This window comes from Gorilla gorilla, chromosome 8 (genome assembly GCF_029281585.2).
Source record: "Gorilla gorilla gorilla isolate KB3781 chromosome 8, NHGRI_mGorGor1-v2.1_pri, whole genome shotgun sequence".
In the NCBI taxonomy this organism is placed as follows: domain Eukaryota; kingdom Metazoa; phylum Chordata; class Mammalia; order Primates; family Hominidae; genus Gorilla; species Gorilla gorilla.
In genome coordinates, this window is record NC_073232.2 from 113,051,683 (window position 1) to 113,073,782 (window position 22,100).

Below are 22,100 nucleotides of genomic sequence, written 5' to 3' on the forward strand. Positions count from 1 at the left end.
GCCTGATCCTGAATTTATGATTTTGAGTGTCATTTGCATATGTGTACCTCTTCCCCCTTTTCTGACAGGCAGGATGGCCTTGGGCTTGTCACTGCCTCACCCTTTCCTTTGACATCTCAGGGATCATCAACAGCAGTTTTAGGGTCCTGTCTGGACCTGGGAAAGTTCATTGAAATGGCCAGAGGTTACCTGCCTGGCCCCTCCCTGACCAGGGCACTAGTGCCCTCCTACTGCGCTCAGTTTGAAGATTCTTTCATTTGGAGAAGACAAAAGCAAGCTAAGGTTGAGAAGTTCTGCCTTCTCTCTCAATATTATATCCTCTTCCCTAGGACTGAGCCAAAACCTGCCTTTCTTTTCTTTCTTTCTCCAAGGCCCTTTTTTGTTGTCTCAGCTTGTTCTGAGCTTTTGTCTTCCTGACAGGCTCATGCCACCCTCATATCCATCCTTGGTTATGGTCCCCCCTTCCATCTGTCATGTATCCTGCATAAGAGGAAAAAAAGTGACTTCTATGATCCTAAGTGCAATACATGCTCATTGGGAAATACCTGGAAGAGATAGTAAATTTTTAAAAATTCACTCACAATGTCGTCACCAGGAGATAACCACTGTTGAATTTGATATATTTTCCCATTCTCTTTCTTTTTTGTGTATATATAATTTTTTAATCAAAAATTGAACAGTACCATATAAACAGCTTCATGTCTTGCCATTTTCACCTAACATTACTTAATATAGGACCATTTTCACATATCATTAAATATTCTTTGAAAACACGATTTTTTAATGGCTGCATAATCTTCCGCTGTTCGATGTACATGTCCTTTTAAAATCTGGGATCATCATATTTTAAAGCTTATCTGTGTGCAACAACAGTGATTTTCCTTAAATGTCCTTCTCTTTCCACCCCTCCCCCACTCCCACTCCCTTTATGCTGTCAGGTTGATTATTTGAGCTTATAGAAGCAGAATTTCATTTTTAGAGCATCCAGTCCTCGTGGAATTATGGTCTCTTTTAGAATATCTTGCCATGGAATCCCTGGCCATGTCTTTCCCCCAGCATGGAGCATTTTGCTTTCTTCAATTCAGATTCTGCCCTGCACCCCCTTCCTGAGCTACTGCCAACTCTAGACATGCTTGCTTTCTCCCTGCATCCCCATCATTTCCCTTTCATCAGTTTTTCTTTCTTCGTCAGAATTAAGTGGCCTGCAATAGTGGAAAGGGATCTGAGCTAGGAACCTCAGTTCCCATTCTTATGACGACTAGCTATGTGACATGGGAAAATTACCTAACTTCTCTGAGCCTGGCTTTTGGTTTTTGTCTTAATTTTAAATATCTAAGAGGGAATCCAATTAAATTCTCTTCATATTTTCCAGCTGTAGAACGTGAGTGACACTGAATTCAGAGTAGCAGCCTCCTTTGTTGCTTCTTTTTCCTTCTGAAAGGTAAAATGTTGAGCATAACAAGTTAAGAACTGACCAATCTTTGCTTTTGGAATTCTTGTCAACAAATCAGCCAAAATTCATGATCACCTTCTCTACATGAAGTTTATAAAGTTGAAAACTATGGGACCCCTGCCTTCAAAATTCACAGTTCAGAGGAGAAAACAAACATTAAATAATAACTGTGATATGAAGAGATTCTAAATTTGGCTCTGCCACTTATTGGCTATCATAAGTTGTTCTGGGTAAATTACCTAATCTCTCTATCCCTCAGTTTCCCCAGGTTAGGAGCTTAGCTGCCAGAGGCATGTTGCCAGGGTTGAGTTCTGGCTCCTCCGCCATCTGTGAGGCGTGTAACCTTGGGAAAGTTCCTTAATCTCTGCACTTTCATTTCCCCATCTACAAAATGGGGACAATAATGTTTAAGTTCTTGTGAAAATTAAGTGAGTTAATATATGTAAGATTATCAGAGGAGTGCCTGATATATACTAAGCACTTAATAAATGTTAGTTGCTGTTATTGTAAGGATTACATCAGTGCATGCATGTTAAGCATAGTGTCTGGTATCCAAGTAGAAACTGGATCTGTTTTAGTTATTATTAGTACTATTTCTACAATAGAGGTTTGGATAGATGGCTGTTAGAATGCAGAGAAAGGAGAAATTAATGGTGAGGGAGGAGCTAACAGCCCTCTTGTATATGTCTGAGGAAACTCAATCCAGAAAAGCTCAGGAGATTTATAGCAAGTGAGCAACAAAACTGGGATTTCAATCCAGGAGATGTTACTTCTGGTCCAGCATTGTGTTAGGGTCACTAGTACAGTTAGTGTCCCTAGAGGCTGGTGGGTGTGAATGGGCACAGCAAGCCTGAGGTCAGACAGGCCCACAGCCACCCCAACCTCTCCCTGTGCATGAACTCACTGAGTGTTTAGAAGCTAGGCTTGGTCAAGTACAGCAGGTAGTTTCCCAGGGCTAGAAGGCTGGGCAGAACCTGGTCTTGCCCCGAGCCAAGGTTTGGGCCAGATTTCCAAAGCCTTCTTCATGTCCACCTCTTTTTTTTTTTTTTTTTTTTTTTTTTTTTTTTTTTAGACAGGGTCTCTCACTCTGTCTCCCAGGCTGGAGTGCAGTGGCATGATCTCAACTCACTGCAGCCTCCATCCCCAGGGCTCAAGTGATCCTCCAATCTCAGCCTCCCAAGTAGCCTGGACCACAGACACATGCTACCACACCCAGCTAATTTTTATATTTTTGGTAGAGACGGGGTTTCACCGTGTTGGCCAGGCTGGTCTTGACCTCCTGAGCTCAAGCAATCTGCCCACCTCGGCCTCCCAAAGTGCTGGGATTACAGGAGTGAGCCACTGCACCCGGCCCACTTTATGCCCACCTCTTGAGCTTGGCTTGGGAACTGTGGCCAGGCCAGACTCACTGAATGTCCAGCTTAAAGATGGGAGGCAATGGGGCATATCATCCATCTCCCTGGACAAGCAGTGTCACCATAGCTCCTTTCCCAGCCCGGCCCTCTGGAGCCCCTTCCCTCCTCTCTCCTTTTTCCTATCTATTCCTCCCTCACTCCCGGAATCCCACTTCCCCCTCATCCTCTCTTCTTCCCTCCCTTCTCCTATCTCCCTTACCTCTCTCTTCATTCCTGAACACTCCTTCCTTTTCTGTCCTCCTCCACTCTCCCTTGTGACCCCCCCTCCCAATCCATCAATCCTCCCTCCTCTCCCAGTCTGGACAGCACCTGACCTCTGGGGAGCCACCCCATTCCTCAGCTCCCAAACCTCGCTCCCTGTTCCCATTTGGACCTCCACCTCCCTGGTCCTGCTGTGCCGCCGTGGGGGTGGGGCTGGGGCTGCACAGGCGGGCTGCCCTGAATGACAAGCGGGGATATTGATCGCGTTCTGAACTCAGCCCAGCCGATAGAAGGTAATTAATGACTCCATTTGCCTCACTACCGAGGAGAACAATTGAGTTTGAAACTGCAACAACTGGCAGCTGGGAAGACTGGGGGGCAGCCTGGGGGTGAACCCCTCAGAGGCGGAAGTAATGTGTGGAGTAGCTAGGCAGAGAGAGCACCCTCTGAGCAGAGGCCACCATCAGAACGGGCAGAGCCCCCATCCCCAGCACAGCTGGCCCCTGAGCCCCACTGCTCCCCCAGCCCTTGAGGCCCGAGGCCCATCACCCACTGTTCCCCCTGCCTCCACGCTTTTCTCTTTTCTTCCCATATCACTTTTTGAGGTCATTTTCTGCCTGCGGATGAAGACTCAGTTTTCCCAAGACTGCTTCTTGCCAGCTGTGCAATCTTGCACATATTTTGAAGTCTCCCTGAGCCTGTTTCCTCGTTTGTAAAATTGAACTAACAGTATCACTTTTGCAAGCGTTCTGTGAAGACTGTGGATAATGTGTATAAAGTACCTTGAGCCTGCCCAGAACACAGTTAAGTGCCCAGTAAAAGATGATGGGTCCTTGACAGAGAAGGCAAACGTGGTAGAGTGGAGAGAGCTTCGGAGTCCGACCTCCCTGAGTTCACATCCAGGCTCTGCTGCTTCCTAGCTGTGCAGTGTTGAACAAATAATTTTGCCTCTCTAAGACTATTTCCTTTTCTAGAAAATGAGAGTAATAATAAGTACCTCGTAAAGTTTGAAGAGGTTGATGAGTGTAGGTGAAAGCCCTAATATCATTACTTTCTCCATAGACAGATAGATGTTTGTATTTGAGCTTAGAAAACTGAAGTTAGTGTAATTCTTTTTTTTTTTTTTTTTTTGAGACAGAGTCTCACTCTGTCACCCAGGCTGGCATGATCTCAACTCACTGCAACCTCCGCCTCCTGGGTTCAAGCGATTCTCCTGCCTCAGGCCTCCCGAGTAACTGGGATTACCGGCGCCCACCACTACACCCAGCTAATTTTTTGTATTTTTAGTAGAGATGGGGTTTTACCATGTTGGCCAGGCTGGTCTCAAATTCATGACCTTGTGATTCACCTGCCTCAAGCCTCCCAAGGTGCTGGGATTATAGGATTGAGCCACCGCGCCCGGCCAAAGTTAGTGTAATTCTTTGCTATACTTAAATTCTTCTCAAATACCTCATCTTGCTTCCTGGGATTTGATGGGCAACCCCATTCATCCCACCCTGATTTTGTAGACTTTGATGAGCCTTGGTGCTTTCTGCCCAAGCAAATGACATCATTTCATTTTCATTTTCTTTATTTTTCTTTTGAGACGGGGTCTCACTCTGTTGTCCAGGCTGAATGCAGTGGCACTATCTTAGCTCACTGCAGCCTTGACCTCCCAGGCTTAAGCAATACTCCCGCCTCAGCCTCCTGAGTAGCTGAGCCACAGGTGCATACAACTATGCCCAGCTAATTTTTTATTATTGTAAAGATGAGGTCTCGCTATGTTGCCCAGGCTGGTCTCACACTCCTGGACACGAGCAATCCTCCAGCCTCAGCCTCCCAAAGTGTTGGGATTACAGGCATGAGCCACTATGCCTGGCCCATTATTTCATTTTATCTATTACCACCACCCCCAACTGTCTCTTGTTCCTTGCAGTGACCCTTCTGTCCCTAGCCCTGTTCCCAAGACAGGGTTCAGGGGGTGTCTCCCTCCCCAAGCTGCTGAGACCCCACTGGACAACTCCATTCATGACTGGCCAGTGCCAGGGCCCTGACCTGGGGTGAGAGGTGTGAGATAGGGCCCAGCTCCAGGGCCACCCAGGAATAGATGGGGAGTGAGCGCAGGGCTGAATGAATGAGGAGATGAGATATTTTGGTTGAGGAGTAAAGACATTTTTAATAGTGATTTTAGAAGTAGCACATACTAATTGCACAAAGCCTGGATGGTATGGAAAAACTTAGATGAAAAGAAAATAAAAATTGCTTGTGATCGGGAAGTAACCACTGTCACCATGCCGGCAGCTCTCCTTCCAGTCAAGTTGATCTTTGGTTTTGGAGTTCTCTTCGTTTGCCTGGAGACTAGGGTCCTGCTGTCAGTAGCCCCACACTCTGGGCCCTGGCTGGGCAGGCAGCCACTCTGTCCATCCGTTTAGTCCACAGCTGTCGGGGCACCTGCCCTGTGCCAGGATCCCCAGCAAATGTCCCCTTGAGCCAGTCACTTGCCCTCGCTTCACCTGCACCTCATTTACTCTGAGCCTCAGTTTCCTCCCCAGTAAAAAGGGATTAAAATCCCTACCTACCTTGGAGAGTGGTTGGGAAGCCCATATAACCTAAGATCTATGAAGACCTTTTGTTAAATGCTAAGCAAATAGGAAACAGTCAGAGAAGAAGACAATATGAGCTTTGTTATCCTCGAAAGAACAATCTATGTCAAAGTTTTGACTCAGCAGTTTGTTTAATTGAATTAATTTATTTACATACTATCCGTGTTCCAAAAAGACCTGTAGTAGCTCATCCCCTTGAGAGTGCTCATGCCACAGTGGACAGAGCACCTGGAATGGCCCAGTCCTGGGAGTCCCATTCCCCAGTTGTGTGACTTTGGAAAAGTCACTGCCCACCCCTGCTAGTTATGGTAACATGAAAAATTTGGACCAGACATCCCCTAATCATCTGGGCACAGTCTGCACTCAGCCAGCACCTGTGCCACAGGCTGTAGCCTCCATTTGGGGAGGGTACCAGGCAAAGAACGAGGGATGCTGAGAGGAAGGCTGTGCCCTGGATGGAGCCAAGTGGCCTTCAACTGGGCCCACTGTGTTTGGCACCCAGGCTGCAGAGTGAAATGATTTAGAGGGCAAGCTCTGTAGTCCGACAGACCTGGATTCAAATCTGGCTGTCATTTACTAGCTTCATGGCCTTTGACAAGCTACTTAACCTCTCTTTGCTTCAGCTTCCTTATCTTTAAAATGGGTATCATAGTACTTCCCTCACAGGGTTGTCGGAAGGATTAAATGAGCTCTGTAAATAACCGCAATGGCATGTAATGAGTTCTTGATACTTGTGAGCTGCTACAGAATGGGAGCTGGGCAGGGGGCAGACGGAGAATGAGGCTGAACCCTCCCTCTATGGGGACTGACTAGCACAGGGTCCCTTCCTTGCTCTGTTTGGTCTTATTAAACCCACAGCTACCATATTTTCCAGCCCCAATCTAAAAATGTGGCCAGAGAATGGGGAACAATACTGGAAATCAGAATTCCTCCTGAAAGCCCAGGACACATGACCAGCAGCCTCCAGCCCTCTTGGTGCAGGGAGTTCAAATGTAGATGTGTTCTCCAGGCCCCAGTCTCAAGCAGCCTCTGCCACCTGCTTTGGATGGCAGCTCAGCAGCCCCGGGGTTAAGTTCTGCTGCTCACCAGGAACACAGTGTTGTCTGTCTATTGGTAGAGGCACCAGAGATGGGCAGGATGGTGTTGCTGAGAGTGGGAAAGGCCTGTGCGTCAGAGCTGATGCTGTTAGAGGCTAACAAGCAGTGGGGATAGCACATCTTTTGCTAGCCAGGGATGTGTGGGGCTTATCTGATGAGAGACTGGGTGTCCTTGGGTGCCAGGCCAGTCAGGTGGCCAGTCCCAAAACCTTCTGCCAGAGGTATGGCTTTGAATGCCACCCAGGAGAGTCTGAGTACCTACTCGGGGCCATTCCTGTTGCTGGAGCTGCAGAAATGCATTAGTCATGGTCCCTGCCACAAGGTGCTCTTTGACTGGCTGCTGGGCATGGGGGCAAAGGGGCTGTTGAGTAGGGGATCTTCTTTGAAATGGATGGTGTCTAATCACTCACGCGCTTTCCTTCCCTGCTCACTAGATTAAGATCGGCTTTTACATCCTAGAAACCTAGATTAAGATCGGCTTCTGCTTCCACCTCTGTTTCAGCCCAGCTCCGCCAGACAGCCCTTCAACAGCTGGGCCTAACAGTGGTCTCTTTCTTCCTCCTTGCCGTCCCGTCTGAGACTTTGCCCTTGGAAAGTCCCATGCCGAGCTCGCTCCCCATCTTCCCGGGAGAACCCTCTAGGTGGTCAGCACTGACAGCTGTCTTCCTTCTTTCCTTTTTGACTCTTCCTCCTTTACTCTCTTCTTCTTTCCCTCCTCCTCTCCTTCCCCTGCAAAGCCACCCTCATCCAGGCCCTGGGCACCAGGTATCAGGACACCCAGGCTTCAGCGAAAGCAGAGCCAGCTGGTTTTATTCCTGCAGTAAGTGTCCTCACCCCAGCCAGCGCTTCCAGCTTCTGGTGCGGAAGGCTTCTTCCCTTTCTTCCCCTCCTTCTTTCTGCCCTTCCGTGCCTCTGGGCTTCCTCCTTCCCTGAGCTTATCCTCCTTGGACCTTCTGATCCAGGGCTTCTCCCAATCTCCTTTCCTCATTCCCTTCCTGCCCTCTCTCCTTGCCTTCATTCCTCCCTTCCTTCCCTAGCTGATGGAAGGATGCCACCCCCTCCTCTGGAAAGAGCCCTTGAGAGCCTATGGTACGTGTGGTGTATTTGGAGGGCTGGCTGGCTGTCCCCCACCAGTAATGCCACTGCCCTCTCCTGGGCCCTGTGGCTCACCTCCCTGCACCCCATAAGTTTCTTTGTGCTCCTTCGCCATTCATCATGACTGCTGCCTTCCTTCTCCTACAGGAGTTCCTGCAAGCCTCCTCCAGCCTCTCTGGGGGGTGGGGGTTCTCCGCATGCTTTCATCACACCACTTTGTTTTCCTTCTCTTCTAACACCTCCTTTCTCCTCCCCACTTCCCTCTCCTCTGCTTCCCCGCCTCCCACTGCCACCTCTTCCAGTAGCAGGCTTCCTTAGCCTTTGCCTCCTTTCCCTCCCCCTTCCCCTCCTTTGCTGCCTCTGTAACCTGTCTTACCACCAGGGCCTGAGTATACAAATAAATAAATAAATAAATAAAAAGGTCAGTGAGTGGAGGGAGCAACAATAACCCCTAAAACAGTACTATCAGTGGAACATGATTGATCAATTGAATTCCATAGCGGCTGAAAAATGTGGGATTAAGTAGTGTATTATACGCACAATGAGTTGAGGCATGATGTTCATTTCAAGTTCATTTCGCCGGCCTCTGCCACCAGATCAGGCAATCAATAGGGGCAGCAGATATCATATATCACCTCTCTGTGGGCCGGGGAGAGAGCACCATAATCTCTCGCAAATTTAGAGTGACAGATTTGTCAAGATCTGAAGGGCCCCTGAATAAATGAAGGCAAAGAGACTCCTCCAGCCAGTGACCTGAGGACAAAGCTTCAGTTCAGCCCCTACACACACACACACACACACACACACACACACACACAGTGAGCCAAGCCACACACAGACAGGCATATACACAAATCTACACAGAGGCATGAGGAGAGTCCTGCCACACATGCACACACATAATGTGTGAACACACGCTCACAAATACACCCTCTCTGCCCCTACAATAACCATATATGAAAATATTTGATGTTTTCCTCAGCCCTGACAGTCCGGCTTCCCCAAAAGGTAGGAGGGCTCCAGGAAGGGAGAATCAAACACAATAGGACACGCAAATAGCTACGGGGAGTGAAATGAGGATGATGGCACATCCTGAAAAAAGAAGTAGGCACAGGAGAAATGGGGCATGTGGCCTCACAGTCCTCATGCAGTCACACACAGACACACACATGCTTTCAGGAAGCTTCTCATTCTATTTCCACACACGCAGACCCTTGTTTATCTGGACGTTTATATATGTACAAGCGCGTAGACACGCAATACTCACACAAAAGGGAAAAATAAATTTACCACACTTCAACTTTCAACTCATATGTTGATGCATACATCCCGTAAGACTGAAATGATTCCAGAGCCTTATGCAGAAGAAACCACGACCACCAAGTTTTGTGTTCATGGGAACAAATACCATTGAAGCTGCTTCTGTCTGTCTTCTTCAGATGTGGTCCTGGTCTTGATCTCTGTCTCTCTCTCCCTCTCTTTCTCTCTCTCCTTCTCTCTCTCTCTCTCCTTCTCTCTCTCTCTCTCTCCTTCTCTCTCTCTCTCTCTCTCTCTCTCTCACACACACACACACACACACACACACACACACACACACTTTCTTTGCTTTCCCACCCCCTCCAGAATGGATATGGAGGGAAGATGGGAGGTCACATTAGGAAAGCAGACCCCACGCTCGGCCTGGGAGGCCAGCAAGGGAGGATGGCTGCAGGTTGAGTTAATCAATATGTAATATTTTCTATGGTCTCCTGAATGATACTGTATGGTGTTACTGTATATAATGCAATATTGATTATATCATATCGTATAATCACCTATAAACTGATATATATAACAGTCCCAGAGGAACACCCTGGGGCCTCTGGCATGGGCTGGCCCCAGGCCCAAGGCTCCTCAGCTGGTCTTGGGCTGAGGGAAGCCTGGAGTGACCAAGCTGGTATGGGGTTTGGCGGGGAAACCCCACTTTGGGGAGCTGCAAGGTGTGGGTTCAGAGAGAGGCCACAGAGCAGGCACATTGCCTACTGACACCTTGAAAACTCCAAGGAACCGACGCTGGGAGGCAAGGATAGGGGAGGGCTGAGAACACCTGAGGAAAGGGGACACGGAGACAGGATTGGCCTGTAGCCTCGGGGGAGCAGGCACCGGTGTGACAAGACTCTGCTCCCTCTGGAGACTTGCAGGAGGAACCAGGTGACCAAGAAACTGGCTCCTGTAGGAGGCTTGAGCCTGGGTCTAGGTTGGAGACAGAGGCCGAGAAGGCGGCCAGGGCATAGAGGCATCCACAGGGGCCCTTCTGTGGGCTCTGCCCAAGTGGGAGCTTTGCTCCTCTAGCGACACCTCTTTCCTCCCGCTTGGTTTCCCTCTGGCCTCAGTCCTGGCCCAACCCAAGCAGAGTGCCTCAGCTCTGCCTCAGAGCCCCTCCTCCCTCAGGGCGAAGTTGATTACTTCACCCAGTCTCCAGGTTACACTCGGCCTCGGAAATTTGATGGTTTTCAACCCTTGGAATTAGTGGAACTGAAATTCATCTCGGAGCCGAGTTCAATTCTCCACAGGCTCAGTAATGCCAGTCTGAGACACCCAGCTTCTTTCTTCCCCAGGCTGGCCCTGGCTTGGGGGCAGGGGGTGGTTCAGGGAGACATGCCCCAGGGAGCTGGCTCCTGGGAGCCCCCTGGCTCCACCTCTGTGCCTAATCCTTCCTGACCCCACAGTGTGACCGCTCCATCTCTTACCAGGTCCTCAGGTCCTTCTCTTCCTTGGGCTTCCTCAGCCAGATCTCTGAGGCAGGGCCACCCTCTGGTGTCAGCCCTGCTGTCCCAGGGGCTGAGAGTAAGGGGTCCCATAGGGGTGCAGAGCTCCAGGGCCCAGAACCAGATGCCCACCTCTTTGCCCTGCACTGTTCCTGTGCCTCTGCTGGCCTGGCGCTAACGCCCCGAGTGTCCATGTGTTCTCCAGATGTGTCCGAGGGCTCAGTCCCCAATGGAGATTCCCAGAGTGGTGTGGACAGTTTGCGGAAGCACTTGCGAGCTGACACCTTCACCCAGCAGCAGCTGGAAGCTTTGGATCGGGTCTTTGAGCGTCCTTCCTACCCTGACGTCTTCCAGGCATCAGAGCACATCAAATCAGAACAGGTGAGGAGGGAGCTTTCTGCTTGCAGAAGTAGAAAGGAGCCGGCAGAGCAAGGCCTCTCAACTTGTTCACTAAACACCACATGCATAGCCAGCATTGTATGTGTTACACACGTGTGTTCTGTGTGTGTGCAGTGTGAACAGGCTCACATGAGACAGTATGGTATCGTTAAGACAAATCATTATGGTCTGTATATGGTAATTAGAAATGAGTTCTGGGTGCAAGAGTATGGCCTTGGGTAAATCATCTCTGTTCAGAGCCTCGGTTTCCCCATCTATAGAATGAAGGGCTTGGATGTAGGATTTGTCAAGTCCCTTCTAGCTCCGCTTTTCTGTGGTTCTTGCATGGAGTACTCAGGAACATCCTCTTGCTGTGTCCCTTGCCCACACCCCCTCAGGGTCCTACAGAAAGTCTACGCTAGACTGGGGAGCTCTCCTTGCCCAGTGTCAGGAGAGCCTGCCTGTGCCTGCCTCCTGCTCCCCAAGCCAGCAATTCAATGGAACCCTAGGTAGGCTGGCAGCTTACCACTTACACCCAACACTTTCTGCAGACACTGAGCAGCCCAGGACACATAGCATGGGGCACAGCGTGCAACACACCAGCAAAACGCACAATGCAGAAACCACCTCCGAACTTTTTTATGTGCTGGTGTGCATGTGCTCACACTCCACCATCCACCTGCTCCCTCACCCACAGCCCAGGGTACTGTGCTCACACTCCACCATCCACCTGCTCCCTCACCCACAGCCCACAGTACTGTGCTCACACTCCACCATCCACCTGCTCCCTCACCCACAGCCCAGGGTACTGTGCTCACACACCACCATCCACCTGCTCCCTCACCCACAGCCCACAGTACTGTGCTCACACACCACTGTCCACCTGCTCCCCCACCCACAGCCCACGGTTCTCACAGCTAACCCCGGCAGCCGCATGGAGCCAGTGGGTGTGTGCTGCCCCCAGATCACCAGCTCAGCATACCCCTAGCCTATGCCTCCACCCACATACCTTGGGTGGAGCCCCCAGCACACTCGCTCACACACAGGGGCACACTCCCATCCCTGCTACACATGCAGCCCAGGCCAGGCCCACAGTCACAGCACAAGACAGCATTGCTGTGCTTGCATGCATGCACACACGCACCCACACATGCACGTCAGTGCGGCCCCACAGCGTTGAACGCTACAGTTCCACTCTAAGACTCCAACAGCTCCCAGACACTCGCCTTTCTCCCTGCCCGTCCTTTTATCCCATAAGCTGTTTGTCTTCATAAAACAAAAATCAAAAGTCTTTTTAAGGTGCCCTGAGCCATAAACCAACAAAGGAGGAGCTGGCTGAGGCGGGCGGCTCAGTGCACCCTCCCTGAGTCCCCGGCTGTATTACAATGAATAACCTTTATTTACTTTCATTAGACTATTAAACACCAGCACAGTCATTTTTCCCCCTGAAACTCAGAGCAGGGCCCATAAAGCAAATCCGAAGCCTAATTGAGTTCATTTTAATTTCTCTCCGATCACAGTGAATTACTCTGGTGATAAATCAGGGGGCAGCTTCACCCCCAGTAGAAGGCCTAATTTGCAGCTAATTACAAAACTGATTTCTACAGGAAGATCAATACGAGAAGGAATTGGAAATGACGAGGCAATCCCGTCCAGCCATGGAGGGGAGGGGGTACTCTAGGGGGGCCAGGAAGCGGAAGGGGAAAAAACAGACCCGAAAGAGCAGAAAATCAGTTTTAATTTAACGTAATATTAATCAGAGCAACTTTTCCTGCTTTGTGCAGGCTCCCGGTCTGCCCAGCTCTGGGGTCTGGCTTGGCCGTGGCTGCAATAAAAAGGCAATTACCCGAGTGTTTCGGGCAGGACACCCTTTCAGAGTCAATGACTGGCCCCCTCCTACCCTTCTGTTAGCCATGTGGACTCTCCCCCTCCCCAATTTCATACCCCAGTGCACAGGCAGACAGCGAGGGGCCCATGGGGGCTGTCATTGTTTGTTTTTTAAAAAGGGGCGCCCATACCCGCTCAGCCAGCAGTGCCAGGCTGAAGTCCCCACTAGGCCCTTCTCCCAGCTACTGGCTCTGCCAGTCATGTCATGGTTCCCCCCTCCTCCCCAAGGCTCCTCGACATCCCATGCCTCTCAACAAGGGTATCCCTACTACTACACCCTACCCGCAGGGGTGCTTAGGCAGGAGATGCTACAGAAACATAAAGGGTGCTGGCATAAGTGCCCAAAATGTGTAAAGGGTGCTGTGCCTCCGGTTTCACCAAGTCAGGTCTACTCCCACCCACACAAAACTTGCCATCATCCACCAAGCCCCCGCATCTCCCCTCTGCCCCACCATCTCTTTCTACCCCATCTGGGCGGGCTCCCCTGTTCCTCCTTCCCATCTGCACACCGAGCCCTTTCTCTGTGCGTGCATCAATAGAGAGCTGTCACTTTTCTCTCTCCTCCCAGGGGAACGAGTACTCCCTCCCAGCCCTGACCCCTGGGCTTGATGAAGTCAAGTCGAGTCTATCTGCATCCACCAACCCTGAGCTGGGCAGCAACGTGTCAGGCACACAGACATACCCCGTTGTGACTGGTAAGGGGGCTTCCAGGAGGGTGGGGGCACTGCGTTCAGTGGAGGGTGCCTCAGCCCATGCCATCTGAGGCCCAGTGTGAGGAGCAGGTCCCCCACCATGATATTTACAGAGAGAACGAGGCTTCTAAAACCAGGGTGCTTCCTGAACAGGGGTGTGCAGATGTGGGGAGAAAAAAACTGGGGTCAGCGCATCTGTGGGCTTCAACCTGGAAAGGCTGATGCTAGGAGGGGCTGTTGCCAGTTCTTCCTCCTGTCCTTCGCCTCTCCCTTTGTCTGTTTCTCTTCCCTCTCCCAAGTTGCCCAGAATCATGAGCCTCTTGTTAGGATGTCTGCAGAAAGCAAATAAGCCAGGCTGGTGAGAGTGGAGCATGGGTACCCAGTGTCCAGCCTCCACACTTGTGTCTCCAAGGCTCCTGGGGGACCCGCTTACTGCTCCCTCCAGGCAGCATGGGTGACCATGGCTTTGGGCTTGAGGGCATGGCACCCAGCTCTGTGGAGTTTGAGATGAGTACAATTATTCCAGCCTTCCTCCTGCTTCCCAGAGAGGTCAGTGACACCAAGGCTTGATTTCAAGGCCAGGTAGGATCAGGCTTGGCCCACAATCAGATGCACAGCTAGGGGCGCCATGGCCAGGAGCCCCTACAAATGAAGAGCAGCAGGGCCAGTTAGTTTGGAAGGGGAGGTGGAGTCCAGGGAAGGCCACAGAGCTCCAGGCTGTGGAAGGCACGTGCCACTGCAGAAGGGTTTCCAGGCCAGGAGACTGCCCAAATGGGAGAGACACGCATTGAGGTGTTATTAAAATTCACCTAATTATTCTGGAGACACTAAAGCCAATGTGCCGTTTGTTCCTTGGGAGACAGGATGATTGAGAAGGGTCTCGGTGGGGATTGGGAGACACTGAGGCGTTACCTGAAGAGCGAGGCAAGCGGAGGTGGCCTGCGGACCCAGCAGCAGGGCTGCAGAGCCAACGGCAAAGGCAGGGAACAGGCACCGCCCACTCTAGGACTGGGCCCTGGTTCTGCCTATGAGCTGGTCTGAGTGCGGCTGCATTTGAGCCTGAGCTGGGCTCAGTGGCCACCCAGCCTCCACCTGGGGGCTTAGGAGAGCCCTGTAAGTTTTCCCAGCCTCTCCCTAAGGGGCTGTACTGGTACAACTGTTTCCAGCCTAGATCTTTGGCTAGGGAGTCAGAGGTTGAATTCTAGAAGTGTTGGAGACCTGGACTGGGCTTTTGGGAGTGACGACCTTAGCTGGGTTAGCTGGGCCAGGACACAGCCCATGACCAAATGGCCCTCAGCATGAGCCATCCTTTGCCCAGCTGGGAAGCTCTCTTACCTGCTAGGTATTCTGACCCAAGGCAGAGAGACGGCCCAGGCCAGGCCACCTTTCTCCTGACCTGCTCAGAGATACAGTGGTCACTTCCCAAAGATGGCCACTCCAGGCACTGTTCAAAGAGAACCCGGGAGACTTCTCTAACCCCATCTGCTGCCCAGTGCTCAGGCCATAGTCTAGAAGGCGAGGACTTCCTAGGGTGGAGCTATGGATCTTCAGGGTAGGGCTCCTGCCACAGGAGACCCAGGGGCTGGTACAGAGAAGTGCCTCCACCTTGAGCAGCCCCCACCCGCCTCCCCCCATGGCCCTGGAACAGTCCCAGCTCAGCCTGGGAACATCTCCGGCTGATCCATCTGGATCCAAGTGTGAGAAAAGTTCATTTCAGACCCAGCTTGACATTCCCAGGTGGCAAGTTAGCACTAACATCTCAATCTGTATGCGACATTTCAATCAAGCGAGGAGTAACAAAAGCAGAACCATTAACATTCGGAGCTGTTCACCAGTGGTAATGACGGGGAAACTCACTCAGAAACTGGAAATTACCAAAAAGAGAGAAGTGTGTGGAGAGGTGGGGGAGGGAAGATGGGGATAGGGGTAGGGAATGATTTTTCCACACTTAGGCCAAGATCCAGTGTTTGGATTAATAGTGCCATTACCCAAGAAAGAGCTGCAGATTATGCTCATTCTTAAAATGTTTTTGCTGGCAATTAAACTGCTGCAGTTATTGATCTTTGTTGATTTTATGTCCTCCTAATTTGCATAATCTATTAAAGATGAATGATTTATGATGTGTTTATTATGGGGACAAACAGAATTTGCTAGAGGTACTGTCAAGGTGAGCCATGGGGCATTGCTCAGAGACTCCATGGGCCATCTCAGCAGTAGGTCCAGCATGTTGGCCTTCAGGCCAGGATATTGTGGGTAGTAGTGAGCAGTGATGCAAGGAGAACAGAAGCAGGAGAGTGGACTTTGGGTGAGTTCTTCTAGAAAGATACTGGCATCTGTGAGAACTGGGCTCCAGGCAGAGCTGGAGTGCGGGAGAGGCCCTTAGTGTATTTGTGGACATTGCCCTCAAAGAGTCTTTAAAAGCTTATTTTCTTGGCAAATATTAAGGGCTTTGGTGGGAGAAGAGAAAAGGAGGCTCTTCTAGGTGGGTAGGTGATTCTGGGGAGGTGTGTGCTAAAGGTAAGGGAGCTGTTAGGTCACCCAGTGCCCATAGCCTGGTTTAGGAGTGCCAAGGTGTTCAAGGAGCCCTCTTTATCCTCCACGTCTCAGGCACCCTGCTCATCTTCTTCCCCAGGACTGACAGCTGTGGCTGCAAACCTTAGGGGATGAGGGAATGCCCTAGCCCAACCTGAAAAGCCAGACCTTATTGAGATTCCTGCCACCTCCTGGCACTGGAGGCTGATTTCAAACTTCACCAGCCACTTGATGCAGCTATTCCACAAGGTCAGGACTGAGAGGAGAGAGGAACCTAGACTATTGTGTGGAGGGGAGAGTGGGGCCCAGTGGGCCAGGACACAGCTAATCACATTGCAAGCAAGGGTGGCTGCCAGAGGCTAGGGCTCAGCCCCATAGCCTCCCCTCCCCACCTTCCATCAGGGAACCAAGGAGAGAGACTGATTTTGCTGGGTAGTGTTTGCAAGTTCTGCCGAGATTTTAATTTCACTGCATCACAATTCAGCAAGCTGCCAAGTCAAGCTGGTTATTTAAATTTATCACCCACTTTCCCTTCCGGCGCTGGGCTGCTCTAGCTCAGCGACATCTCTTCTCTCCAGCCCATGGCTCTAGGCTGCTGGTCTGGAACGGAGCCTCGTCTCTTCTAAGTGATAAAGAAAGAGGGACCAGCTACTTGAGAGAATGGGTCACGGGCATTCTGGCCCCAGGCTTTTTCAGGTTGGCTGGCTGTGGCTGGTACCTCTCATCACCTTCTTGACCCTCCAAAGGAGCCCAGAGGGGCTGCCATGCACCTCTCAGTAGTCCCAGGGCCCTCCGGGTCAGGGCATCTGCAGTGAGGACTCGCTCCAACTGCATGCTGGAGGCTTCATTCCTTAAAGTCTCCCATCCCTGGAAGAAAAGATAGTCCCTGTTCCCCACAGCATTCTCACCTTGACCCCCCCTCCCCATGTCTGGCCGGGGCTGCAGTGACAAAGGAGCGTGCAGAGACACTGGCAGTGATGTTGATCTGGGAGGAGAAGACAAGAACTTACTCCAGGATTCCCAAAGTCACTGGGGATGTTTCTGAGCATTAGAAAGTCCCTTGACACAGTGCAAGTCCACCCCGAAGGAGAGAGCCGAGATGCAAGGAACAGTGCTGGAGAAGTCAGAGACTGTGCAGTTCCATGCTCTCTAGAAAAGGGTTGGCCAATCTTTTGGCTTCCCTGGGCCACTTTGGAAGGAGAAGAAATTACTTAAGTCACACATAAAATACACTAACACTAAGATAGCTGATGAGCTAAAAACAAAAAGAAAAATAAAATACCTCATAATGTTTGATGAAAGTTTATGAATTTGCATTGGACCACATTCAAAGCTGTCCTGAGCAGCATGTGGCCTGCGGGCTGTGGATTGGACAAGCTCGCTCTAGAAGCTAGGGAAAGCACCAGTCCCTGGAGCCACTGCACCCACAGGCTTCACTGGCCTCTAGTGGGCATTGCTGCCGCGCACTGGCAGAGCCTTGAGCAAGTGCAGCTCTCACCGCCCTTGTTTTAGTCACAGAGAGGTAAAGGAGGAATGAGATTGATGTCTGGGACCCAGGCAGGCTACCTCACCAACACATAACTGAATAAAATATAACAACAAAAATGTTAATACACAGCAAATCTCACTCTTTGGTGCCAGAAATAGAGGGGAACTCAAAGCCAGATCAGTATTGGAGAGGCCGCTGGCATCACACTGGAGGGAGATGCTGACTGGGAGAGGATGGGGTTGTAACACACCAGTCAGGGAATCTGACTTTGGGAATCAGGAAGCCAGAACTGAGTATCATCCTGCATAAAGCAAGGAACAGAACAGGGACCACACTGTCCATGAAAGGCAAACACATACACGCGTCTGAGTAGCCCAGGGAAACAAGGAAGGGGGCAGAATGGAAGGTCACCATGAGACATGGAGACCCCAAGCCTGATGCCAGATCAGAGTCCAAATTTATACCATGAGTATGTTGCAGGAAACCCAAGCCAGGAACTTACATAAAAATTTGTACAGGATAGTAACCCATTCTGAAACCTCACCAGGAGCAATGACAAACCTTCTTCGTAGAGACATTCTAAAATCCAGGGCACATGGGACTCCCACAGGGGGAAGAAAAAACCCCACCACTAATGATGAGCTTACTGTAAAAAAAAGTACACATCTCATGTGAATACAAACTTTCAAAAGGGAAAGTTAGTAGAAGCAATAAACAGAACAGTTAACATCCCCCCAAGACCTGGGAACAATAGAATAATCCAAAAGTGCTATAAACTCAGCATGTTTAATATTCTAAAAAAGATCAAAGGGGCCAGGCGCGGTGGCTCACGCCTGTAATCCCAGCACTTTGGGAGCCGAGGCGGGCGGATCACGAGGTCAGGAGATCAAGACCATCCTGGCTAACATGGTGAAACCCCGTCTCCACTAAAAAAATATACAAAAAATTAGCCGGGCGTGGTGGCAGGCGCCTGTAGTCCCAGCTACTTGGGAGGCTGAGGCAGGAATATCACTTGAACCCAGAAGGCAGAGCTTGCAGTGAGCTGAGATCGTGCCACTGCACTCTAGCCTGGGCGACACAGCGAGACTCCGTCTCAAAAAAAAAAAAAAAAAAAAAAAAGATCAAAGGAAGTATCCGTTGTATCTTTATCACAGATCCAGATCCCCCAGTCCCTTCCCACCACTGCTCACTAAATTGTCAGATAATGGAGATCAAAAAGGGCAAAGAATGAGGACCATACCTATAGATTATTGCTTTGGGGCCCAGGAGGCATGGAAAGAGCTGAGCCTCAGGCAACTCTGAAAGTAGAGCCTGTTCCAGGCTTGTCCAGGCTCCCAGACTGCTAAGCCTCAGCAGAAAATCTTATATTTTCTTTGGGAAAATGTCTGAACATTAGAGAGCTAGAGACGGGGACAGTACCTTTCTCCCCAGTGGGGTGGGGGCAGGTGGGAAGCCTCCGTAGCTTCCCCATCCTGGTTGGGGGAAGGTGGTTTTATTCAAGAGCTTGGGAGAAATGTCTCTTAATTCCTGAAGACTGCAATTTTGAAGGAAGCTGTAATTAAGATCAAGGAAGAGATGTGGATGCTGCCCAAGAGGGAAGTGCCCAAGGCAGGAAGAGGGAGCAGAAGAGGCTGGTCTCCCAGAAGCTGGCTGATTTGAGCAGAGATGGGGGAGGCCAGAGAGGCAAAGTTCACAGCTGGACAGCAGCAGGGACCAGTGTGAGCAGTGTGGATGTAGCTTCTGAGAAAGGGTTGCCAACTCAGAAGCTCGGCCTCCTGGCCTACATCTGAGATGGTCAGCAAAGTGGCCTTTTAGCAGATAGAGGTGTGGACCCTGGGAAACCTCCTCCTCCTACTCAGGGCATCCTGAGGACCTCCAGGAACTGCCTCTTTCCTGTAGTTAACAACCCCCTTCCAATGCAACTGCATTTCCCTCCATAAAACAAACAGCTTAGCCCTTGGCCAGCCCCCAGGGGAGGAGAGGGCGATAAAGACTGAGAAATGTTTCTCAAGGAGGCTGGGAGTCTCCTAGTCTTGTCTGTCAGCTCAAAGCCCCTGATTAGCTAGAGGAATTTAGGGCACAGACATCATAGTTCCTCTCCTTGAAAGGAGAGGGCTAGGACAACTTCAGACGTGTGGCAAGTCAGAGATCCCTTTACTGTGGAGGCCAAAGCAAGCCAGAGGGCTGCTCCTCAGTGCTCACATGCCCTAGACCCTTCCTTTAGGCTGTGAGGGTCCCAAGAAAAGAGGCTAGCCTCCTTCAAACATCCCTGAGTCTGCTAGCCACATCCCCAAGGACCTCCAGCCCCCAACCTCAGCTCTGATTTAATTATGGGGGCATTTCCATAGCAATGAGACATTGACAGATATGCGGCTGCTCTCGGCCTGCAGCCTAGGAGTCATTGGATCAGGCCTCTTTCCCTTCCTCCTTTATCCAGTCCACTGCTAGAGGTAAAGGATATGGAAAAGAAGAGGCACTAATCCACTGTCGGGATCAGAGTCAGGCCATATTTGACCAGAATAAAAGCTGTGCCACCTCAATCTCAGGTCCCAATCCCATGTCCTTGTCTGTGCCTACCGGCCACCCTGTGCTGCTGGGCTGCCCTTCCCAGGAGGGTGCCGTGGCAGAAGTACCCTGGCTGAGAATGGGGCTGCAGAGGGAGGAGCATCGTAGGGAGGGTGACAAAGGTAGGAAGGGTTTGGGGTGTCTTAGCAAAGATGTAGTTCTGGTGTTTTCTACGCTGAGCTCAAATTTGGCCCTTAACCTTGGGCTTTTCTTCTTACCTCCTCCCTTCATCTCTTCCCTCTGTCCGTGAGGCCCAAAAACCTGAACATGCCAAATGGAGTGCTTATTCCTCCAAGGATGGCCTCACTTGTTCATCAGAGATCAGAGAGAGAGAGAGAAAGGGGCCAGTCTGAATTTGAATCAAAATATTTTCTAAGAAATCAATGATCTTGCTATCAAGTGCATAACAATAGCCAACTCAGGCCAATAAAGGATTGCCCAGTTGAGAATACTGGCCACTGCTTTCATGATTCATCAGGTTATGGGACCCTTTCGGTTTCTGTAGATGTCATTTAGATACTTGATGTGTCCCACAGGGGAATTCTCCAAAAAAGAGATCTCCCAGCACTAAGCTTTTTAGTCCGTTATTTGGTACTTTTTAAGAAGAAAATGTTGGCTAAGTAAAAGTAAGGTCAGTCAACCCAACATTTTTTGAATGACTGGAAATCCTAAAGACTGCTGTCCCAATGAAACAGGTATGTATTGGTACCAAGGGCTCAGAAATGTCCCAGTGGCCTCAAAGCCACCTAGGCAAGACCTGAAAACCTGTTTCCCCCAGAGGGCCAGCCACCTCCAAGGTGACAGGAAGACCCCCCACTTTTTTCCCAGGGTAGCCAGAATCCCTTCCACCTCCACAATTAGCTGTAGCCTCAGGACAAACAAGCTAGTGCTTTTGCAACCCTGAGCTTTGGGAGACAAGCTCCGCCACTGTTGTCACTTCTGAGAGGGCTTTGCATGCCTTCAGCCTGAATCCTCCCCTCTTCTCCCCAGTGGTGGTGGCGGCTGGGCTGGCAGGCAGGGCAGGAGGAAATCCTGCAGGGCTCAGAGAACAGCCTAATGCTGCAGAGGCTTAAGCGGCCGTTTTCCTTGGGATTAGGGTTTCACTTACACAGAGCGCCTGAAAAACACTGCGCTTTTGGAAGGATTAGAGCTGACAATTCAGTGCTCTCAGAGAACAAAATAAAGCCAGAGAGGAACTGGGAGGCCGGGAGTATCAGAAGACTGTGCAAACAGGCTTAACCTCTGCCCACCCAGCATGAGGGTCTCTCATGCTCTGAGCCCATCTTTGAGCCTGGGCCCAACCTCTTGAGTGCCAGTACCTGCCCAACTCCAATCTTCATTTGTGATTTGCTCATGGAGCCAGAGAAGGCGACACAGGGACGTTGCCTTCTGGAAAGAGGACTGGGAAGTTGCCGACTGGGAAGAGGACTGGAAATGTCTTCCCCTCTCTCTGAGCCTCAGTTTCCTCCTCCGTAAAACAAGGGAGTTGGACTAGAAGATAGCCAAGTTCCTTCTCAGCCCTTTGAAAATGTGATTCTCCCCAACATTCCCTGGTGTTATCCTAGGATGCTGAAGCTGCATTTCCATCCATGGTCCAGCTGAATTAGAAGGAAACCACCTCCTGTGAGACCCTGAGCCAACAGGCTACACAGCCCAGAGGAGGGTGGGGTGCTGGGAGAAGGGATGGAAACAGCATGACTGGTTGTGTCCGGCCGGTTGGCTGTCAAGGTGTAGACCTCACTAAGCCCCTGCAGATCTGGGTAACATCCCTGCCTAGGACACACCAGGGATTCAAGGTGTCAGTGGGAGCTGAGATCAACTGGAAGAGCAGCCACCCTGAGTTGCAGGCACAGCCCCCTCTGCTGGAACCTGGAGCAGGCAAGCCTCAGGTGGGGTATGGGGCTGAGGCAGAGCCTGGGGCTGTGGGCTGTCCCATAGTCCCTTCTGCCCTAGAGGACAACTCAAAT

General features: G+C 50.7%; 1 protein-coding gene across 6 annotated transcripts in view; it reads left to right on the forward strand.

The window, feature by feature from the left end:
- PAX2 (paired box 2) overlaps positions 1 to 22,100 on the forward strand; it is an 81,574-nt gene that overhangs the window by 49,546 nt on the left and 9,928 nt on the right. For all 6 annotated transcript variants that reach the window (XM_063710425.1, XM_063710424.1, XM_031015688.3 and 3 more), the window contains 2 exons: positions 10,796 to 10,971; positions 13,424 to 13,550. In XM_063710425.1, coding sequence (XP_063566495.1) covers positions 10,796 to 10,971; positions 13,424 to 13,550 — 303 coding nt within the window. The remainder of the gene's footprint in view (positions 1 to 10,795; positions 10,972 to 13,423; positions 13,551 to 22,100) is intronic.